At 39.2% G+C, this 22,055-nt stretch overlaps 2 protein-coding genes across 3 annotated transcripts; one reads left to right on the forward strand and one right to left on the reverse strand.

Annotated features, from left to right (window-relative positions):
- Positions 1-40: 40 nt before the first annotated feature.
- LOC136436437 (vacuolar protein sorting-associated protein 37A-like) lies at positions 41-7,077 on the forward strand. Its single transcript, XM_066430426.1, has 10 exons — positions 41-265; positions 928-1,002; positions 1,501-1,615; positions 1,997-2,079; positions 2,511-2,718; positions 3,453-3,508; positions 3,703-3,830; positions 4,348-4,475; positions 5,078-5,221; positions 5,966-7,077. The coding sequence occupies exons 1-10, from the start codon at positions 156-158 to the stop codon at positions 6,047-6,049; spliced, it is 1,131 nt and encodes a 376-aa protein (XP_066286523.1). The 5' UTR covers positions 41-155; the 3' UTR covers positions 6,050-7,077.
- LOC136436436 (electron transfer flavoprotein-ubiquinone oxidoreductase, mitochondrial-like) lies at positions 6,950-22,048 on the reverse strand. Of its 2 annotated transcripts, none has more exons than XM_066430423.1 (15): positions 21,978-22,048; positions 19,285-19,398; positions 18,736-18,888; positions 18,120-18,196; positions 16,325-16,406; positions 15,145-15,263; positions 13,586-13,663; positions 12,972-13,118; positions 12,179-12,244; positions 11,705-11,779; positions 11,009-11,152; positions 10,183-10,351; positions 9,327-9,509; positions 8,901-9,122; positions 6,950-8,132 (listed from the first exon to the last, which is right to left on the reverse strand). In XM_066430423.1, the coding sequence occupies exons 1-15, from the start codon at positions 22,006-22,008 to the stop codon at positions 7,969-7,971; spliced, it is 1,824 nt and encodes a 607-aa protein (XP_066286520.1). In that variant the 5' UTR covers positions 22,009-22,048; the 3' UTR covers positions 6,950-7,968. The 2 variants fall into 2 exon arrangements, with proteins under 2 accessions (XP_066286520.1, XP_066286521.1); XM_066430424.1 differs by lacking the exon at positions 16,325-16,406 and adding an exon at positions 17,152-17,233.
- Positions 22,049-22,055: the final 7 nt, after the last annotated feature.

A 22,055-nucleotide genomic window follows, 5' to 3' on the forward strand; every position in this document is an offset into this window, starting at 1 on the left:
ATCAATAACATCTATAAAATCATGTACTTTTTGTTAAGATGACCTATGACCTCTAAGGCTGACTCAGTCTCCTGTGAGAACAGAGAATCGCGGAAGTGAAAGACAAAGTCTTAAGATTCTCGCTTTTCTTAAGGTTTCTAGTGTCTCTGACGAGTATGTTTAACTTATTCGGACGCTCCAAGCCGCAGAGTAACCTTCCGGCCCCGACAGCGCTACAGCAACAACGTCACAAGCAGATAGAAACTCTGAAAACATTCAACCAAAAGTGAGTGAGCAAAAATATTTCCCTTCTTGCATCATAGGTTTTCTGTTCTACTGACCAATTTTTTACTAGATATACGTGTCATATTTTTCCCCGATGATACAGTATTGTAAGACTGCGAAATAGATTTCTGTCGAAAATGTACCTCCCAACATAGATGATAGAGAATTTTATAATGATTATGCATGTGAACATTATTTTACATTGATCAGATATGTGAATTATTTACTAGAAATATAAAATTTGTATTTGACATGTTTATGTTATATCCGTGATATGATAAAAGAGAATAGCATGACCACTATATCATAATGAATCCTTTTTCCAATGGATACCACTTGAAAATCTGTAAAAAGATTTGTGTTTCATTAATTTGTGAAATTGACAAATTATGTCATCACTACAGAAACAATGATACAGAATGAATTTCAGTGAATCTACTTTTGTCATTATGTATGATACCAGCAGTTTCCATGCAACTGAAACAATAGTTTCACCAACAACTTGAAATGCGGTTTCCTAATGAGAAAGAGAAAGTAACACTGGATAACTCGAACTCGAAGCATAAATGAATGTGTTAAGACACCAGTAGTTGATAGGTGAAGCATTAAGATGTTTGTCCAGTGTATGACAGTTCATGTAGAGAAGTGCGTGTGTTGTTCCAGTGTGTGTGAGCTGAGGAGAGATGTGGAGTACCGCGTCACCTGTTCCATCAACAATGTCACCATCTCTCTCAACATGTAAGTTATTGCTTTTTAACTTATGGTATGGTTTAAGGTTGTAGAATGCAGTATTTATCAATGATTCCCACGGTCAATAGTAGTTCGGGTATAAAGTAGTGCATCACAGTATGTGAAAAAGCCGTAGAGATTCTTCTGTGCATGTCAGCGAGAGAGAAACTGCTGAATGGTGATTTGTGATTTAATGAAATTGTAAACACGTAAATTTGCCAACAAAGTCACTACCTTGTAATCATTGTACCGGTAAGTAAATGTCACTGATATTATGTGTCAGTGACTCTATCGTGTTCAACTGTTCATCTCGTTGACTAGATACATGAATTTGCTTGTTTTGCCAGTTTTTTCTAGTAACGCTGAAGAAGAGTGATGAATATCACTCAAAATGTCGGGAAGTAATCTCTGTATCTTATCTAGTTGTACTTGTAGAGATTGAATTGTCTTTAAGTATTGTATCATGTACTGTATAGAGAGTTTAGATATTTGTATTTACCCTTGCAGTCAGCTGCCTCCTGAGTTTCCCAAGGACCGCCCTATCGTGGTGGTCAGTCCGCCACTGCGCCACCCATGGGTCAATGAGCAGATGGTTGTCACAGGCTGCCCTGGCATCAATTCTGTAAGTTAGCCTAAAAGTCTGGATGGTAGACTACAGGAAATCTGTTCCAGTTGATGTAACAGCAACATTTTGTATGTATTTATCCTTTCAATTTATTGGCGACATCCACAGGAGCGAGCCTAGTAGTATACTATTCCGTGCAGTTTGCAAGAATTCCAGGAACTGTACAGTTATTTTCTGTGCTGTCCGGGCATGGATAGGACTTGTTTTGACTCTATTCAGGACAAAGGGACAGTTGCATTCCAGAAATATCAAGGAGTAGTTAGCCCAGACCAGCTGACAGTTTGTAAACAAACAAGATGGCTGCTTCCCGCCAAAAATTGCAAACCTTGTTACTGAGCAAAGAAATGCTGTTTTAAAGGATGCTTTCTGTTTCTTCAGTTTTCAGTGCATACAGATCTAGGACGGGTGATCAGAACTATCATCGATGAATTCAAGAACAACCCACCACAGATCTTACCACCGTAAGTATAGCACTTTCTTCTTCCATCATCAAAATTTTCACATATTACAGCTTACTACAATACATACATTCATAATCATACTTTAATTGTCGTTCGCCCAGCTGCACTTACCCCTAATTAAAGAATCGTACATACTAATAAGTTGGAGCATATATATAGCTTACTAACAGATTTATTATAGTAATGGTTTGAGAAGCAAATGTAGATAAACAATCTGATTTGAACAGCAAGAAGTCCTACAGATGTCATATCTTTATAAAATAAATTATTTTTGTAGATGTATGATAATATAGAAAAAAACAGTATTGCAGATTGTACAGTAATCATTATGGAATATTGTGTAAGCATTTGATATGTCTTGATTATATGAATACTTTTATACGTATTATGTGAATAAAATATACTCATAAGTAAAATTTCTTATTTTGCAGTGTTTCGGCAGGTGGCCAGCTGCCTTACCCATCGCATCCTCCACAATATATGGGGGCTAGCAGCCCATACCCTACTACTTCCTACCCCTCCTCCACCAGTAGCTACATGCCTCAGGTTCCCATGCCAACACTGCCCTCTACATCCACTACCACCACTCCTGCACCCAGGCCTGAGCTTCGTGTGCAAGGGAACTTCTCTGCTATACCAGTAAGTTCTGTTAAAAGCCACAAAAGTACATGTAAAATTGATACCGTTGTAAAGATTTTGTACACTGTTTCCGTACACAATATACAGTAAGCACTTTTAATACCAACAAGCTTTCAGTCAGTCCTCTGATTGTTTTTAAGTTGGACTGAAGCCTCTGTCATGTGACCTTAATGGAAGTGTGATGTCGGCAACAGGTCAAAGGTACCGTCACGTCCGCCCCCCAATTCTGTTGAGGGATGGTTGATGAGGGGTTCAAGGAAAAGGTTGGGCTGTCTACCAGGCCTGGCTACCCAACCAGGCTACTCTTTCTGGGCCCCCAGGGGTATACATGGGGGTTTGGCCAACTCACCCACAGCTGGGATTACTATTGACCCAGTTTTTCCTTTTGGAAATTCTACTATATGCTAAATCCCCATGCATAGCCTTGAGGCCAAGAAAGGGTAAACTGGCAATGTAGCCAGGCCTGGTAGACAGCCCAGCTTTTTCCTTGAATCCGTTGAGGAGCCCAAATGTAGATGGACAGGACAGTCTTTCACTCCTCTTAGGAAGTGCTGGTAAAAGTAATTTGTACCACAGATGAACCTTCATTCAATATAAAAGTGACATCAGAATGACAAGTTTCAACTCATTTGATTAATTTCAGCATTTGTACATTTTGTATGTTATATTATGAAAAGAGTCGGGTTCTTTTGTATGACATTGGTATGTCAAACATCTTTTTTCTCTCTTTTCAGTTTAAGTACAAGATGCCGGATATTCCTGAATCCTTTGATGAAGTCAACTCCCTAAGGTACAGCGTGCCAAGCCCTTCATATGGGATAATGTCTAATCAAAAGGGCAGACACTAATGCATATTATTTATGATATTGTATATCAAGCTTGTTCTCAATAGATTGCAAGTACTTGTATAAAGATATTAGCGTGCTCAATGACGTTTTCCAGAGATGATGGTACATGTATGTTAACAGAATATTGCTTCTCTAGTGTTGCTGATCTGAAGGAGCTCCATGACAACGAGACCAAGGTTGTTGACCTGTTCAGCAGCCTGCCCCAGTGTCAGCAGCTTTACCAGGACAGAGACAAGCTCAATGATGCCACAGAAGAGCTAGCAAGTATGGAAACATTTCTCTTGTCTCTTTCACTTGAAGCTGTTAATACTATGTATAGAGTTTGTCTTCTCTGTTATGACCAGTGGAAGAGTAGCTCTTCAGAGAGCAAAACTAGTTTTAAACTGCAAATTGCCAACACAAAAATTGGGCAAATTTTTGACTGATCAGCTTCAGTCTTTGTCAAGCTATGAGCAATCCACTGCTTCTGTGACATCACGTTATGCAGATAGAACATGTGACGCAGTGAGCAGTGGATCATAAGTTGCAGAAAGTCTATGGTACCCCCCGCCTTGACAAAGACTAGAGCTGATCAGTCGAAAATTTGGGTAAGTCCAATTTGTTTGTGTTGGCAATTTGCAGTTCAACTTTGATTCAGAATGCAAATATAGATGAACTTTTTTAAGTAAACTGGTTCTAGATCACTTTCACTGTTTCACCTGAAGATTCTGAGTGAACCAACCTAACTACAAGGCGAATGATACCACCGGGAGTCTGATCAGTATCTGTTTTGATCCATCAGGACAGAACCTGGATAAACAGCCGATGCTGGAGCTGAAGAAGAAGGAGTTGATAGAGAAGGTGGAGGAACAGAACGAACTGAGGAGGATGTTTGACAAGAGTTCACAGAGACAGAACGACCTCATGGATGTGAGTCACTGTGTCTTTTGGTTTTAAGTTGTAGATCAGTACAAACTGTGGATACAGGTAAGTAATGAAGTATTAAACAGAACAGCATAGAATAGGACAAGACTGGACAAGGCTTGGCTCTAATACAACCAATTTAAGGAAATTTATGGTAAATACCAACTGATATGGCAGTGGCATGCTTATAAAATAATTTGTACAATCATGTATGTGTGTGTTTGAGTTAGTGTGTGTGTCTGTTTGGGGGTGTTGTGTGTGTTAAACTGTGTGTTTGTTTGAATTTGTGAGTGTGTGTGTGTGTGTGTGCATGCTATAAATGTGCATGCTTATGGGGAGTGACCCACGGTAAAAATAATATCATTGTTATTGGTCATATATGGTACATTTATTGTGTATTTAACATGTATTGTGTATTTTACAGTGTATTGTGTATTGAACATGTATTGTGTATTTGTACAAATAGTGTTGGCCTACAAAATCTTCCTGTAAGCTCCAAACATAAATCACTCAGTTGCTGAATATTTCTACTAGACAGGTACAATCCTGTACATATTTGTAGGAACAAGAAATTGTACTGACTTTTTTATGAATTGTTCTTTTTGCAGCAATTTAAGCCAGCCATGATCCAGGCCAACCTGAAGGTAGCAGCACAGCAGGCAGAGGAGGAGTCAGATGTCATAGCAGAGGACTTCTTGGAGGGCAAGACAGAAATAGACGAATTTCTACAGAAATTCATGGAAAAAAGAGTGGTAGGTGGCTGAGGAAATGTTCTTTCTTAACTGTTTTGTAGGATGTTATTCCTATTCCTCTCTGTGTTTAGGCCATACAGATTTGGTTATATGACATCCTCTGTATAGCCCGAAACTGATGTGAACATGAGTAGAAAGAAAAGTTGGGCAAAAACATTTACCTTCATTATGAAATAAAGTGGTCAGGAAGGTTGAACAAATGACTGAACACCAAAGTTGTGCATGGATGTCATCCATATGATCAAGTCAGAGTGGTCTTAATACATGTAAGTTGCCATGTTGTATGTGAAATAAATGATTGTGCTATTCTATTCCTTTTGTAAAGTTAGTGGCCACAAAAACTATACAGTCTTGTACATTATATGGGGTCGTTGTGAGCCAAGAAAATATGGACAGACATTTTCCAACGCCAATTTCTTCCCAAGACTGAGGTGAAAATGAGTACCTAGCTTTGGTTAGGGACGTCCTCTGGATGGGACATAAATCCGGAGGTCCTATTTTTTAAGAGAGCCACACTTTGAGACGTTACAGAACCCACCACACTTACATGTACATGTATTCATAAGAGTAGGGGTTCATCCCAATGTGAGTGGATCAAACCTTACAATCCAGTCTTACGCAGCTTGTACTTACTGCCTGTACAAAACCGGTATTTTATGCCTTGATGCAGTTTACCGGTGATACAAATGAATAAGATTTAAAAACAAAAATATGTGCTGAAATTGAATCTCTCTTCTGTTTCAGCTGTGCCATATCCGCCATGCAAAAGAAGAGAAGTATCAACAGCTGATGGCCAACAGACCGCTCAGATCAACAATGACAATGTAGCATACACACTTTACCACTCTGTGAACATGTTGAGAGACATTGGGGTCAGAATCACACAAATGTACATGTCTGTCACTGTCACTGACATTCCTAATTGTTTTTGAATGTATTATAAGTAATAATCAGAAAAGAAAGGTTCTACAGAAAGATTACTTTTGAACCAGGGACACCTTTGATATTCTGTAAGATTTTAACAGTCTTGATATGCATGTGTGATGGCGATATGGCTATATTGATTAGAGGTGGGAAAATCAGCCATTTTTGAAAAGTGTTGCCTTTGGAATCCTTTTTAACAGCAACACTCTGCTATAACATGAAACCGATGGAGATGCTTTGGTGACTTAGTTGTAAGATGCCTAAGCAATGCTTTGGAATCCAATACCAACATCACAAACTTAAAAGGTAAAACGCATAATGCTTTCTAACTGCACAGTAATTTCTTTTCAGTTACTTTAGAAACACTCCCTGAAATCATACTATTATTAGACTATTTACCTTTTTGTTATCTAATGTATACTAAGCTCTGACTACATTTGCATTTAATTTTTTTTCTCCATTTCATTAACTGTATATATTGCTTTGAAATGTATTAAGTGCAATATGAAGCTTTTTCAAACGAAATGGACAAAATGATAGTTTGTGCACTGTGAACAATTTTCATTTTTAAAATATGAATGTCTGTAAAATGTTGTATTCTTGTGTTTAGAATAGATCTAGACGTCTAGGAGATCAGTATACACTGTATTGACAGTGATTAACAGATTGGGGGTATTCTTGTTTAAATGTAACCACTTTATTTCAAAACAAAATTGTGAAGACATTTTTTGCAGTAGCACTGTTCCAATGTTCCTTGTGGTGTTATGTAACACAAATTACTTTAAAAAGAAGCCGGACAATATGGAAAGTAAGCTATGCCATGGAACATAGTACATGTACATGTATTTTATTTGAGAAAAAACAATATGTACATAGAACATACTGTACTTGTAAAGGTGGCAATGGACAAAATAAACTTGTACAGAAATGAAGGTCTTCTTTGCCACATTATTTTACCATTATTTGGCAACATTGTATAAGGTAGTTTATTGGTAGAGCATAGAGCAATGCTTGGAAAACTGTTCAGGACATTTTTTCTTCATATTGATTTTTAACTGTACAATGTAGTTGCCAATATTTAACATCCTACAAAAATGTATGTTGTCAGGGACACACACATTACACAATGTGAAAGCCCTGAGTTTAATGAACACATATATGTACTAGCCTTTGTAGGGGCACTGCTTACACATGGAAGAGATAATGCTACATGTATTAGTAACTCTGTAGGCTACTCTTCATTTCATATGATTTCAAGATGACCACATCTATACAGTTTTTTTTAGAAATTAATGTGGTAAATTTGCTGCCTACAACATTTAACACATGACATTTTCTTGGTCTAACTCTAAAAAAGCAGCAAATTTGGTGGCAACAAGTAGGGGTGCAGAATCATGACCTCTTTGGAAACAGAGCTATTGTTGCTAGTATGCAAGCTTTCGGGTTAGCATTGTAAGGACCGCTAGTGTACATATAGGTGTAGGTCCCCAACAGTAGAAGGTCACTTGTGTTTTTACCCATATAACCACAATACAACAATCTTGGAAGCAATAAGATACTTTACATTGTACACCCAGACAGATATCAAATAACAATGTCACCACCTTTTCAACTAAGTTCTACCTTGGTCTTCTGAGGGAAGGAAAACCTTCAACCTTAATCTCAACAACGTTAAGTTATAATCAAAACTGTCACATTTAAGAAAATAACATTATTGGATGGAACAAAATCTTGTCACAAAACTACCATCTAGGTACTTCCTAATCAACACCATGTATTTCCATCATTTACTCTGTTGCCAGTGTCTAAGGTTGTTGATGTGACTACATCCCGTTGTACGCTGGACCTCCCCCTGCCTCGGGGGTGACCCAGTTGATGTTCTGACTGGGGTCCTTGATGTCACATGTCTTGCAGTGTACGCAGTTCTGAGCGTTGATCTGTAGTCTCATTGTCTTGCCATCTTCCATGGGAACATATTCATATACACCTGGTGGAAAAGAGAACAGGGAGTTATGTTACTGTGTACATTCATGTACTGTATATTATGCCAAAGAGCTTTGCAACAGAACTGAGTCAGCTTACAGATGTGATACTTGTGGCAGAGACTGCCATTCTCGTATGGGGCTGTTTAGCCTTAGTCGATGCTGTAGGGCTGTTGTGAATTAGGATTTTACCATGATCAGAACTGACCGACGGAGGCCATATATAATTTTATGCCAAACTGATTTGATTATATGGATGACATCCTCTGGGCACTCTAAAACTGATGCAAGCATGCAAAGAAAAAAATTGGACAAAAAAATTGTCTGACTTCATTGTGAAATCTAAGTGGTCAGGAAGGTTGAACAAATGACTGAACACACGTACAGAACATGGTATACCTGACCAAAACAATATATTCTTTATTTCTGTTCGAACCTCTTTTTCTTTGACTTTGGAAGACCTTACTCATTTAGTAGCCATTTTCTGATATGTTTTTTTCCCATTTATGGTTTATATCTGCTCATTTTGCAAAGACAAAGTACATCCTGTAGTCAAAATAAAGGCAAAGAAGATATGAAAGAACAAAAATAGATGTTCAATGTTCCTGACCACGTAATTACATTTCAGAATAGAGGGAACCTTTTCTTTGCATGCTTGCAGCAATTTCGGGTTGGCCAGAGGATGTCATCTATATAATCAAATCAGTATGGCCTACCAATAATCACCTGAAAAAATTGAGGGGCATTAGCAGAAGAAGAACCAGTACACTTACCTGCCGGACAGAACCTCTGCTCAGGCCCGTCGTAGATACCCAGGTTTTGATTGACAGGAACTTCGTCGTTCATGAGAGTCAAGTGTGCCGGCTGGTCCCCCTCGTGGTTGGTGCCGCTCAGGGCGACCGACGACAGCAGGTCGAAACTGATCTTGTTGTCGGGTTTGGGGTACTCGATGGGCGTGCACTCTGATGCTGGCTTTAACCTCTTGTAGTCTGCACCTAGAGGATTAAGTAGTGTAGGGCTTAGTATGAAACAGGTTAACTTCATGCTATACAATGCAATCATAATCTTGTAATTGGCAGTGTGATCATATGTAAGTCTTGAAATATTCAGTGCTTTGTATTTTTCGCAGTCCCTCTCCGACATTAAATATATCTGCAATCAGTAGGAATAAAAATTACAAAGAAAATTTGTGTCCTCACCCCCGTGAGAGAATGTCCATGGTTCCTTCCCCCTGAAGAGGTAGTAGAAGACTCCAGTGTAGAGGAGTGTACCATATAGTCCCAGGGGGGAGTGGAATGATGGTCTGACGTTCCGAACACTTTTGATCTCCTTCCACACCCAGCTGTCCTTCATTCTCTGCTCATAGTCATCCACAAACACTCCTACAGCGGAATATAAAATAAAATAAAAATTATACACCAAATGTTAGATACAGATGAAATTTTTGCTACCATGAAGACTGCAAAAGGCAATATACAAATGAAAGGGAAATTATTTGTAACATTTAATGTCACTCTGCAATGGATTTTGTTACGATGCAAATATTTGACCAACAGTCAACAGTGGCAAGGTGCTGTTGTGGTTAGGTTCTGGGTTCGAATCACTAGCAGGCCCCAATGTTGTGCATTTTCTGCACACAGACCTTTAATTTGATCAGAATCTTTTGCAAATATTTTCTTTCCTCTAAAAAATTCGGCCCCACTAAAACTACTGATCAAAAAATTTTGTTTCATAATTAAACAATGTCCCAGTAACTCAATGTCCCAGTAACTCAACTGGGAGCAGCCTCGCATGTGCAGTTGAGCTGCTGGTTCCAATTAGTTGCTAACTACATGTAGGAGGTCCTGGTTCAAATCCTGGCAAGGGCATCTCAGTTGGGGCTGCACCCGTCTTTCAGAAGGAACGTAAAATGAGAGTCCCGTGTTCAAGGAGGTGCCTCAAGTACATTATAGGGAAGGGCTCCCTGTAAAAATATACCCTGCTACTGAAACAGCAAGAAGCCACTAGGCATGTGCACTAAAAGGTGAACAACAACAACAACAATGACACACTCACCCTGAGTTTCAGACTGAAGATTCTCATCTGTAAGTTTATCAAAGATGGCCTCGGCACAGATCATGCCTGACTTCATGGCGTTGTGCGTTCCCTTGATTTTAGGCACGTTCATGAACCCTGGGCTGCAGCCAATCAGACAACCCCCGGGGAAAGCCAGTTGCGGAATAGACTGTGGAGTAAAATAACATCCAGAATAAAAATGAAGTTCAACTTTTAAGCAGGCCTTAAAGCATACGTAAAGGTTTTATTTTTTCATAAAAGCATGCTTTACATACTTTACAAATGCTTTACATGTCCTTAAGATCAAACTTTGTATACTGAATATTCCAGCCAGATTGATACTGAACCTTGACCCTAAATCATTAAATAGTTTTTGTGCCTAAAATACTAGTATGGAAATGAGTGAGAAAACACAGATACACAGACAAGCCCAAAACAATACATCACTGAAGTTCACACAATCATATAGTATTGACATACTAGTAGTATTCTTCAAGTAATACTATGTAGTCATTATATTTGTGCATTTCATGGTACAGAGAATTGAAAAAATATGTAACTGTATGATCTTCATATCACACATGAGTACTATACAACGGTGAAGTCTTGTGAATGCATTCATTTTCCGGTGGTTTTATTTTGTGGTAGAAGGGAAAGAGAGGTTTTTGTGGCGTTTTAAATTTGCAGTAGAAAAAATGCTGTAGTACAATTATAGTAGTACAAAACACATATTCGCAGTATCTTGATTTTGCAGTAAAAAGTCAACTTGAAAACTACAAAAATAAAACCACCGTGAACATTTCAAGATTTACAGTACAGTAGTTACCTGGAACCCTCCCTCGTTGAGGGCCCTGGCCCCGTATGCTATCCTCTTGCCCCCCTCAAATGTGGGCTTGACGGCAGGATGGTGCTTCCACCTCTGGAACTCCTTAAATGGACTGATGTACGGGTTGCTGTAATCCAGACCAAGCTAGATAAAAAGTAAAATAAGCACATTGTATAACTCAGAACATCAAACCAAATTGTATTTGATTCATAGTCAAGGAGTAGGAAATGTAGACATGTCTTAAACTAATGTACATGTAAATGACAATACTAGATAATTTTACCAAATAGTATTCCTTTAGCTTTTATGGCCTCCATGAATGGAGCTATTCTTTTCGGTGTGTCTGTTTGTTTGTTTGTTTGTTTGTTTGTTTTTCAGCAATATGTACATTGTAGTTTCTATATGCTAGCCACGCTCACTTCAGAGTGACAGGAAATAAAGGCCAAGGTTGCCAGGGTGACAGAAAGTGAAGTTCAGAGTTGCCAGAATTAGTAATTCATCAACAGTTTGTTTTGTTGGCAAAGCCTCTCTAAAGAACCGCAGCAAACTTTGCTTTGCTATAGAAATAAGTGTTTTAGGGCCCAAAATCACATGTTTGAGGGAAAAAAAAACACTTTCCTGCTTCTTTTTTTTTATTTTTGGGTGTTTTGCAGCAAACTTTGGTGTGCTGTAAGGTTGTTACAGTGTAATACTAACCACATAGCCGACAGCGACCAGAGGTTCCCCCTCTCCAAGATGGTAGATGAAAGATCCACCGTACGTCATTCTGTCCTGCAGAGGGAAAGAGAGAACAACAAAAGTTTGAGCCAGGTTACAAATATACACGTAACTGTAACTGTAAGTTCTTTTACTATTTGCCTCAGTTTTATTACGTGTTAGAAGGAAAAAGAGCAGCATTTTTTATAAACAATTCTGTAGCTTCAACTGCATTTACTGCTTGTTTTTTCCAAAGCATTTCCAATAGTGATACAATGTATATTGAAAACGCATATTCGCAGTGTCATGAATTTACAGTGGAGAGGTCAAAGCTAAAAGTATAAGAATAACAATATTATTCCGCAGTGTTTTTAAAGCAATGCATCATTATGTGAGTCCCATATAATTATAAAGAAGTGTACTGACTACCGGAAAACAGAAGTCTAGAGTAAAATATATGAAGTAACGACTCACCAATGGCCACCCCACTGTGTGCTCCACTTTTCCTGGCTTGTGCTGAGCTGGATCAACCTCCCAAAGCTGTGAAAGTGCACAACAATGTTAACAACAAACTGACAACTGCTGCTAAAAGTCACATCTCAACAAAACTTTACAATACATTGTTTGTTATATAACTCTTTTAGGTTTTAAATTCAGAATGTGTACTGAATTGCTGGCTCTGTGAGACTGTGCCTAGCATTGCCATGCATGGTACTTAGAACATAGTTTTCGTCTTGACTAAGCATGGAACCAGACAACACTACTATGTTGGGTGTCACAGTACCGCACAGTCACATATGGCCAGCACTCTGGTACCCTCTCTCTCTGCCAACTTTCTACCAAATGGTGTTGTCTAAATCTCATACAAGGTAGCGTGAGTAGCCTCTGGAATTAGAAGTTGTGAGTTTGATTCCGGCTGTGCCGCTCACCCTACATGCGAAAAGGGTTGCAGTCCTTAGAACGGGACGTTAAGCCGTGGTCCACTATTCATTGTACTTGTCCAAAAGACCTTGGGGAATTTCCCTGGTACAATGAACCTACGAACCTGTACACAGTGTCTGTCTTCTCTGTCACGCCAGTGGAAAAATAGCTCTTCAGTGAGCTAAACTAGATCGATATCACTTTAATTTTCACTATCACTGTCTAAATCTCACACAGTGTTGAGAACTGTGCCGTTCCGAAACTGGATCTCAGTGAAAGGAGTGAGCATGAAGATGCTACTTCACACACTGCTGTATACGTAATTATTATTGACCCATTGCCTCACCTCCTTCAGACCAATGGCGTAGGTCTGAGGTTCACAGTTCTTCCTCAGGTCCAGGTTCTTGTAGAGTTGTTTGGCGAGGTGTCCATGGCAACCCTCGGCAAATATCACCACCTTGGAGTGGAACTCCATGCCACGCTCAAACGAATCCTTGAGAAGACGGTAGGTAAGGGTAAAGAAGGTCGAACTAGAAGCGTGATGTTTGAGACAAAACATTATACTTTTTCAATAAAGTTGAAATAAAGGCTTTGAATTTAACTGAATTGAAAAGAACTTTGCTTTGCTAGCATTACACAAGCTCCCCTACTCTTCATGTGTGTTGGATCTTTTTGTATGCAGAGGTTTGATGCTTTAGGCTAATGATTGAAGCATAGTTAGGCTACAAGCTAGTGTATCCATATCCAAAAGAATGATTGCCTAAGAACCGTTGTAATGGGACTCGCACCCTTGCCCTCTGGATAGACAAAATTTGATTCCCATATGATATATAACTAGGCTAGCAAAGCAGCAGTTACCATTAGTGTCACAAATACAGTTACAACAGTGCAGATAATTGCATTTTTGACAGAAGAATTACCACTCTACTCTTCTTTATAAGAATGGATGCATGATCTTACCTTTGGCGCTCCATCCTTTCCAATGCCCACATCACTTGTAGCCACACCCTTTACACTGCCATCTTCATGGTACAACACCTAGAGTGGGAGGGACAGAGAATAAGCATTACTAACAATGCTTGTCAGCTTACTGTACATGCAGAAATGTTGGCGGTTTCAATTTAACGCAAACTTAAAACCACCGCGAAAAGCCATTCCATTGTGTGACTGTAGCACTACTATTGTTTCAAACCCACTGCGAACACTCCATTTTCTCCCTACCGCGATATCAAATCAACGGGGTCATTTCTGCAATTACAGTATTAACAAACTACAAGAATGTACCAAATAAGAAGTAGGTAAAGGCCTTATTGAGGCCCTGGGGGCAGTGGGTAGGTTATCCACTGTGTCTAGGGCACAGCATTGGAAGGCCCTCTCCTTCCACAACCTTCCCAAGTTAGATAACCTTTTTACACATGGGTGGAGTGAAGAAAGCCTTTCCTAAGGACACAACGTCTAGCCAGGAATGCCACTTGGCCATTCTAGGCCGCTAACGAAGAATTTCAAACAAATCGTTTTAAAAACGTATCAAAGCTGTTTCTATGCAGGCTAATGTCAAATCTTAAAACTTCATCGTACTTAGGCCACAGCAAGTAAATTTTATGGATGACATCCTCCGCAGACTCCAAAATTAATGTGATAGGGCAAAAAAAAAACAAGGCGGGTAAAAAAAAACAAGATTCCTATATTTTCAAATTTTGAGATCATGAATCTTGTTAAACAAGACTTGCGGCAACAAAATATGAAATCACGACCAACAGGTCTTTTGTTCCTGTATTCAATCAATGACGTTTCATATATAATATAAGACCACCTTGATTCAACAGTAAACATGTCATACCATCATGGGCATTCATATGCAATGGAACACCTGGGCAGCAACTATATTCAACTGGGTATTCATATGGAACACTGTGTCAACACATGCCATCAAATTCGAGCAATTGAGCCTCAACGTTGCTGGATCATATCAAGCAATTGCACAACACAGAGCCTTTGTCGGACATATCATTGGAGGGCAATGAAATGTCGATTTTGTTAGTAGTTCACTTCATTCAAGAACAGCACATCGGATTTCACGTTGTTGATAATAATAGCACAGAAATTACACACTATATTACAAGTTTGGCATGAGGGCTGCACAGTTTCTTCTTGTAAGTTGGTGACGACGAGCAATCTCGTTACAGCTTGCATACACAATAATTGTACAATGCACTTGTACGGAGTTTTCACAATTCTTACATTTTCAAATGCCTTTTTATGGCATCTAGAACGTTTTTACGATAGAACTGACTGTAGTTTGCGACAAATTGTATTATTTTCGATATGTTGACCATTGCCGAAGGGTAAAAAAATCTTGTTTTTTTTTTCAAAATCAGGCGAAAATTAATGAGCGCGCTGATGTCATCCATAAAATTTACTTGCTGTGGCCTTATGACAAATTGCTTTCTGCAACATTATTTAAATCATCCCTCTCCAGGGTTTAAAATGGTATGGTCCAACAATGACCTGATCCTGACCTCTGTAACAGGGCATCCTGGGTAGACCTCCACCTCCAGCTCCTCTGCCTGCTCACCCAGCCACCGTACAAAGTTGCCCAGCCTGACCACGTAGTTCCCAGAGTTGTGCATGGGAAGCCCTGGAACATCAGAATACTGTAAATCTGGAAACTTTTGTGGTGGTTTTATTTTCTCCTCTTTTACAAATTCATGACACGGCGAGTATGTATTTCCAGTGTACGACTGTACCATAGAATTGTTTCAACCACCAATTTAGGACACCACGAAAACCGCCTTTTCTCTCCTACCGTGAAATAAAACCAGCACAAAAGTAAATTAATTTACAGTACATGAACTGAGAATTGCCCAGGCAAGAATCTACTGTTACTGAGAGGTGGTAACAAAATGCAACTGGTTATCACATATTGAATTGATTTGCTGGTCAATTGAAAGAGATTATCATCAATCAATCTTTTGTTATAGGAGGATTGTCAATCATCTATAAGTTTCATCATATGAAAACTAAAGGTTGTAGAAATGTGCATTATTGCCATAACATGGCCTTGCTTTTCATAGATTTACAAAAATCCTGATTCTATCATTTCTATGTTACCTAGAGCTGTGTACCTAAACAAATTTTAGGTACAGGTACAGGTACACGGGTTAAGGTACAGGTCCGGACCTGAACCTGTACCTAAACTACTTGTTCGGAAAATGCTAGATTTTCAATAAGGACAAAAGCATGTTTGAACTGGTAAAAACATAATATTTGATTGTGCTAGGTATCATTTTCATGAAAACACAGATGAAAATTTGACTCCAGCCATGCAAATGTGTTTTCTGTGCTTTAGAGTGGCTTTAGAGCCCTGCCACGGTAATTTCATAGTAATTTTATCTGTCAAAGTGGCCATCCCCTGAGTCAGGTCCAGTACCGATACAGCAGGGTCAGGTTTTTTGGACCTGTACCTAATTGATTGTACCTGGTACTGTATCGGTACAGTGTACCGGTACACAGCTCTAATGTTACCCCAATCTAAACAATAACTTAATAGGAATAACTGTGCAATATAGATCCTCAATATTGTAAAAATGGAACAGAACTGTACTTTAACTAAATAAGAGTTTTTCATATGTAACTATCTACATAATAGCTAAAGGCTTGGCAGGGCAGGACATCAGAGATTCACATAGTATTACACACCTGGTAAAATGGGAACAGGAATGGCACGCTTTTCAGTCAGAAACATGAACTTGTCCTCTGTAACGGGCGTATGGAGCGGTGCCTGCAGTAAAGGTGGGCAGAAGCGGGACAGGCAAGCCCTATCAGAACCAAATGCTGCGACAGGTCTTTTCTACTTACCTTTGATGTCAAACGCTGTGATGAGATCCAAAGGTGTCAAAGAGTTAGTGAAAGCCCAAGGGGAAGGATGTGTAGGGCTGTTTTTCAGGGAACATTTCTAACAGGCTTCAAAGTCTTCTAATAAATACCAGAGAGTTAAAATCTGGAGATTTGGAAGATTGATCCATGTTACACTATTTCTGAGAAATATTTGATTCCCGAAATAATAAATGACAACACATGATTGCCAAACGTTTAAAAAAGAACGGTTGTCAGATTATTTGAAGGGCAGTGATCAGAGGAGTAAACCAGAGCTAGACTAGGGTGGATGGTAGGCTAGATGATACAACCATTTAATTCCTTGGACCAATAGATCAATCCTGACTGTCCATCAAAATTAGCAGTTCAACCAATGAGAGATTGGCAACTAGGGGTTTGTCCAATGAGAGAATGGCAATTAGCAGTTCAAAAGTAGCTGGATGTCCATCAAATAGTTGCATTTTGATGGAGGTGGGCGTGGCTATAGGATTGGTCTATATATATACACATGTAACTTCATCCCTAAATACATAAAATCCCCTTAGGCTTTCTTGAGAAGGGAATGAAAGCAGCAGTGGTAATGAGGCAGCAGTGCAGGATTAGGTATGGAAGCAAGCTAGCTTTCCCAAGCCAAGGCCTTCCATACCTACCTGGTAGGATGGGGAGGGGAATCTTGTACTTTTCAGTGAGTAGATTGCATCTGTCTTCTGTCACTGGAGTATGCAATGGTGCCTGTTATGTTGGAACAATTTTCAGAAAAGGTTTTCAAATCAACATCACCATGATGTCAAAGTTGTTATTTTTTGTCTCAAACTTTTAGCACCATCCTCAAGATTGAAGGCCTTAGATTATCATATGCTGTAAAGTTTATACATTTAGTGCAAATAATCATTATAGGTAGAGTAATATCAGTTAATGTATAACTGACGGTGAAAGACGATAAGGAATAAAATACAGAACAACATTGATGTCATAAACTTATAGCAATATATTGTAATAAAAACAAGCAAGCTATCAGAAATGCCAATGAGTGCTAATATTGGAAGAAACAAGAATTTCATAACTTTTACATTTGCAGCAGGCACTTTACAGAGAGGAGTTGTGGTTGCATAATATCATACAGTGTGCTATGAAATTATTTGATTTCATCTGTATCTGTATCTGTATCTATATAGCCGGTACAACCGCCATTAGGCGTAACACACACACTCATGTATCACCAACAAGGAACAAGTATGTTCTATTTTGATCAATCTATCAATACATTCATCAAATTTTCATTCTTTACCTTCTGCATGCAGCCTTTTTCTAGTGTTAGTTAAAATATTACCACTAATATTGAGTAATAATAAAAATGTGCAAAACAAACCATTGACACAGTCAAAACTGCCCAAGAAGACCATTCAGGGGACCAATAAAATCCGGTCTATGTGAACAGGTGGTCACTATAGACAGGATTCCTTAAAATGTTTGTGTCCATGGAAACATTATCTTAGGGACCACAAAATATTTTGTTACATTAGACAGGTAATCCCCATAAATGTAGAGGTGGTTACTTGTACAGGTTTGACTGTAATCATTAGTTGTTTAATAAGAATAGGTGATTGAAGAGTCTTACTCCTCTGTCCTTCCAGTCTGGTATGAGCTCGTCTAGTGCGTGTGGCTCCAGGCAGGCTCCTGACAATGTGTGCAGACCTGGGATGGAAGAAACGAACCTCAGTGTAGTTGGCTGTGAATTTTGCAACCATCCACATTGAATAAGCAACAGTACAACACGATTTCAGTTCCTCAAAGAGCTTCAAACGTGAATGACTAGGTATAGAGGTAAAGCAGTCATCCTCAATTGCTTTATCAAGTAATGGTGGTAATGCAGTGTGGTTTCATTGTGGCTCGCATTTTTAGCCAAGCACACCGGGTCACCCCTACTCTACTCAATTTGCCAGTTCTTTTACAAGGAGAGGTTTGATGCTTGAGGCTAGGCTTACACCCAAAGCTCCCTCATACGCAGGGCCGGCAACTTTACGCCACCATCTGAAATGGCACATGCGATAGCGTACATGTCAAAGCTGGGGCCAACCCTAGGATTGAACCCTCGCCCATGGATCCATGAAATTTGATCCATATGGCGAAACTATATAATTACACTAACGCTTGCAACATGGGGACATAAAGACATTTAAGCAGCCGTAAGAACATTGAGCCCGACCATACATCTGCTTGGAGATTGTACTCACCTACTTCCGTAGCCTTTTCCAGTACCAACACCCTGAGTTCCTTGTCCTGCTGCTGGGCCAACTGTTTCAGTCTGATGGCGGCCGACAGTCCCGCTGGCCCCGCCCCCACAATACACACATCCACCTCATCCGATACTCTCTCCATATCAACATCTACAAACAGTTTGGAAAAAAAACAGATGTTTGTGAGACTCCCATTCCCTTAATCAATAGACAAACTGATGTCGTCATACCCATAGGGGGTCTATGTAATCGGGCACATCCATTAAGGATAGTACACGGCCGAACCCTGACCGGTGTCACGGTGCCTGGCATCTTGAGGGCATTCACGTTCCGCAGGCGGCACCTCAAATTTTCTGCATATCACTAGACAATGTCAATGGCAATTCACCTTTATCACTTGCATTAAATACACAGAAAAAATGGCTTATTTTGTACTTATAATTCTATGGTGGACGGCTGACCAGCTGTCCATGGACTATACCACAGTGACACTACTTGCAGGAAGTAATAAAGAAAACACATAACAAACAGTAAGAAGAAACTGACCACTCCATCTGCTGTCCTTGTCTCTCGGCAAAACTGACCAGTGCGTGGTGATCTTGGGAGTGGCGGCATTGTTGGTACAGAAGAGACGCACCCCCGCTCTGGCAAACCGGCCAGCTGGAAAAGAATCAACATAGAAGTCAGGCATTTTAAAACTAGAAATAAGTAAATAGAAATGTGGTGTGTACTAGCAAATATGGACAGGTTTGGGTTCCAGATTAATTATGTCAGGGAAAAATTTAAGTAGGTGATACAATTAGTAGGATTGAACATGATAAGTTATCTATTTAGTACTATTCATGTCAGAAAGTTATATGTTTCTATTGGAATTTTGCAACTTGGAGGTACTAAAGCGCCAGCTAGTAATCCATGGTGGTACTGCAGCCTTGGAACTGTCTTGTAACCTATGGTAAGGCCACACCAACTTAATCTTATGGATGACATCCGCGCGCGCATTGATTTTCGCCTGTTGTCAAAAAAACAAAACAAAAAATCACCTCCTCCAAGGCTACACGGAACTCCGGAACTTGCCGACTTAGATTGCCGCAAAAGGCTAGCATTGTGCCGGCTTATCGGAAAACTGGGGGTGTATGTGAATTGGTATGCCATCGATGTTGGCTAGGGGGATTTTGCGTTTGCACAGTTGTACGAGAGGATCGCAGTGGCCAGTGAGTATCACCCAAACAATTTGTCACGACCTATCCAGAGTGGCTCTCACACGTTTCTTTTGCAACAATGAGAGACATGGGAGAGGAATTGAGGGATTGGCAGAGGGATTTGTGAGCGTAAACCATGGAATGCTTAATATGTAGTTCAATGCCATGTATGTTGAAACTGCCCTTATGGGTGTATATGAGTATTCTCATCACAGTCATATATCATCCACAGTCCTTGGAGCCAAATACTTTCTAATAGTATACTTCTTTGGTCGTTCTAGTCAATATATTAAAAATCAATCACTTGCGCTGAGTCTGCTATGATGAACAAGACAACCTACATGTACCTCCTACAAATAAACTGTGTTCTGTGGTTCAGTTCGCAATACCAGCTTTGTACTAGTAGTCCTGTGGTTTAGTAGCATTTTTTTTTGCTGGATTTTTCTTTTTTTCGCCCGCGCGCATTAGTTTTGGGGTCTCCAGAGGATGTCATCCATAAAATCAAGTTGGTGTGGCCTAACCTTTGGAACTTGTAATGCTGAAACCGTAAGTGATCTTCTGCCCAAGTTATATGGTAAAACCTTGAGTACACGTGTACAAGAGTACAGTTTACATTTTATGTTTACTATCTATCTATGCTACCCCCTTGGTACAGTACAAGTATTCCCACAGTTGTGAATAAAGTACATTTGTGTACTACAATTTTAAAACAGAGTTAAGCCTTAAGGGAAAATATGGAAAAATTGTACAATCTGAACTAGCTGTATTTTACAGTGTTCTGAGAAACTTTGTGGAACTTTGTCAACATTAAAAAAATGCAAATGCTAATGACTCAAAGCCACACCTCTGACACACCCAAAAAATGGACCAATCATTACTTGGGTTCAAAGTCTATATATAACAAACGAATACAAAACTGGTATAACCTGGTTAAAGCCGGTAGGCATACCATGGGGGTCTATGTCACTTATTGAATTCTATTGTCTTTGTTACGGTGCTATCAAATATACTTAAATAAATGAATCTTTGGTAGAGTTTATATATGTACTGTAATGTAAGAAAGGGTATCCATTTTATGATGTGCCTACTGTAGTATTACTTTTGAATTTGAATCATCAACTTTATTAGAACTTTAAATCATGTAAACTGTATCCTCATGTTATACATATTTTGCCTGACCCTTACCTCTTCCCTCATGACCTGAATGAAAAGTGTCCTGCGGGCCGATTTGAGCTTATCATGAATAAACAAAGGTTTCAACAAACTAATTTTGATATATTCTTTCTTCAATGAATCTTGAACAAAACAACTCTAGAAACAGTTTAATACTGATCTAACTTGGTGATCGGATATCCAACATCACGTTTCGTAACGTCATAACAAATATAAGTATAGTCATGTGGGTTGGTTGTGCGTAAATCGTTAAATCTGATCATATGACGGTAAGTATTGGCAGCTACGTGCAAAAAATACACTCTGAAAATAAATGTGTTTTAAACAAACCACAATATTGGAATTCATTTATCGGGACATCACAAAATATCATTATGAGGAAATCATTACATAATTTTCCTCTCGAATTTCGAAGGATGTCAGTTTAAATCTTTTAAGTGTATACACAATCTTATGGAATATCATACATATATTAAAAGATTTCATATGATCTCGACATGATATTACGTAGCTGGAAGATTCGTCAGATTCATACGAGGAGAAAACAGCCTCATTACCCTACACATTGGGTACCTGCCTGTGGCACTGGCTGCAAATACACCTGATATTATTATTATATTATAACTTCGAACGAGAGATAATTTTTGGTAACGTTACGTAGCAGACGAAATTTCTGATTTTGTAACAAAAACTTACTCAGTTACTGGTAAAGTCCTAAAGTTTTAGCGCATTTTCTGCCACAAAACTACAACTAATTCGCTTGAATCTTGCACCAGGCGTTCTATGAATCTTTAGAATGCGATATATATTATCCTTATGGACTGAGGTTACTGCTATGGACAGTAGAGGACAGAAAGACAAACTCACCTTTCAGCGCACTACCAAGTAACGCCGCCATTTTTGATTTTGTAAGGTGCCGTAAGTTGGTCCTTACGCAAGGTCATA

This window comes from Branchiostoma lanceolatum, chromosome 6 (assembly GCF_035083965.1).
Source record: "Branchiostoma lanceolatum isolate klBraLanc5 chromosome 6, klBraLanc5.hap2, whole genome shotgun sequence".
Taxonomy (NCBI): Eukaryota; Metazoa; Chordata; class Leptocardii; order Amphioxiformes; family Branchiostomatidae; genus Branchiostoma; species Branchiostoma lanceolatum.

What these genes read in the sequence shown, in the direction of transcription:
- LOC136436436 (XM_066430423.1), bottom strand. Translation starts at nt 22,008, where the DNA reads ATGGCGGCGTTACTTGGTAGTGCGCTGAAAG. An exon ending in ACGCCATTGGTCTGAAGGAG is followed by an intron (nt 12,245 to 12,971) that starts GTGAGGCAATGG and finishes GCACTTTCACAG; the next exon opens with CTTTGGGAGGTTGATCCAGC. An exon ending in TCTTCAGTCTGAAACTCAGG is followed by an intron (nt 9,510 to 10,182) that starts GTGAGTGTGTCA and finishes ATTCCGCTGTAG; the next exon opens with GAGTGTTTGTGGATGACTAT.
- LOC136436437 (XM_066430426.1), top strand. Translation starts at nt 156, where the DNA reads ATGTTTAACTTATTCGGACGCTCCAAGCCGCAGAGTAACCTTCCGGCC. An exon ending in GATGAAGTCAACTCCCTAAG is followed by an intron (nt 3,509 to 3,702) that starts GTACAGCGTGCC and finishes TTGCTTCTCTAG; the next exon opens with TGTTGCTGATCTGAAGGAGC. An exon ending in GACAGAACGACCTCATGGAT is followed by an intron (nt 4,476 to 5,077) that starts GTGAGTCACTGT and finishes TTCTTTTTGCAG; the next exon opens with CAATTTAAGCCAGCCATGAT.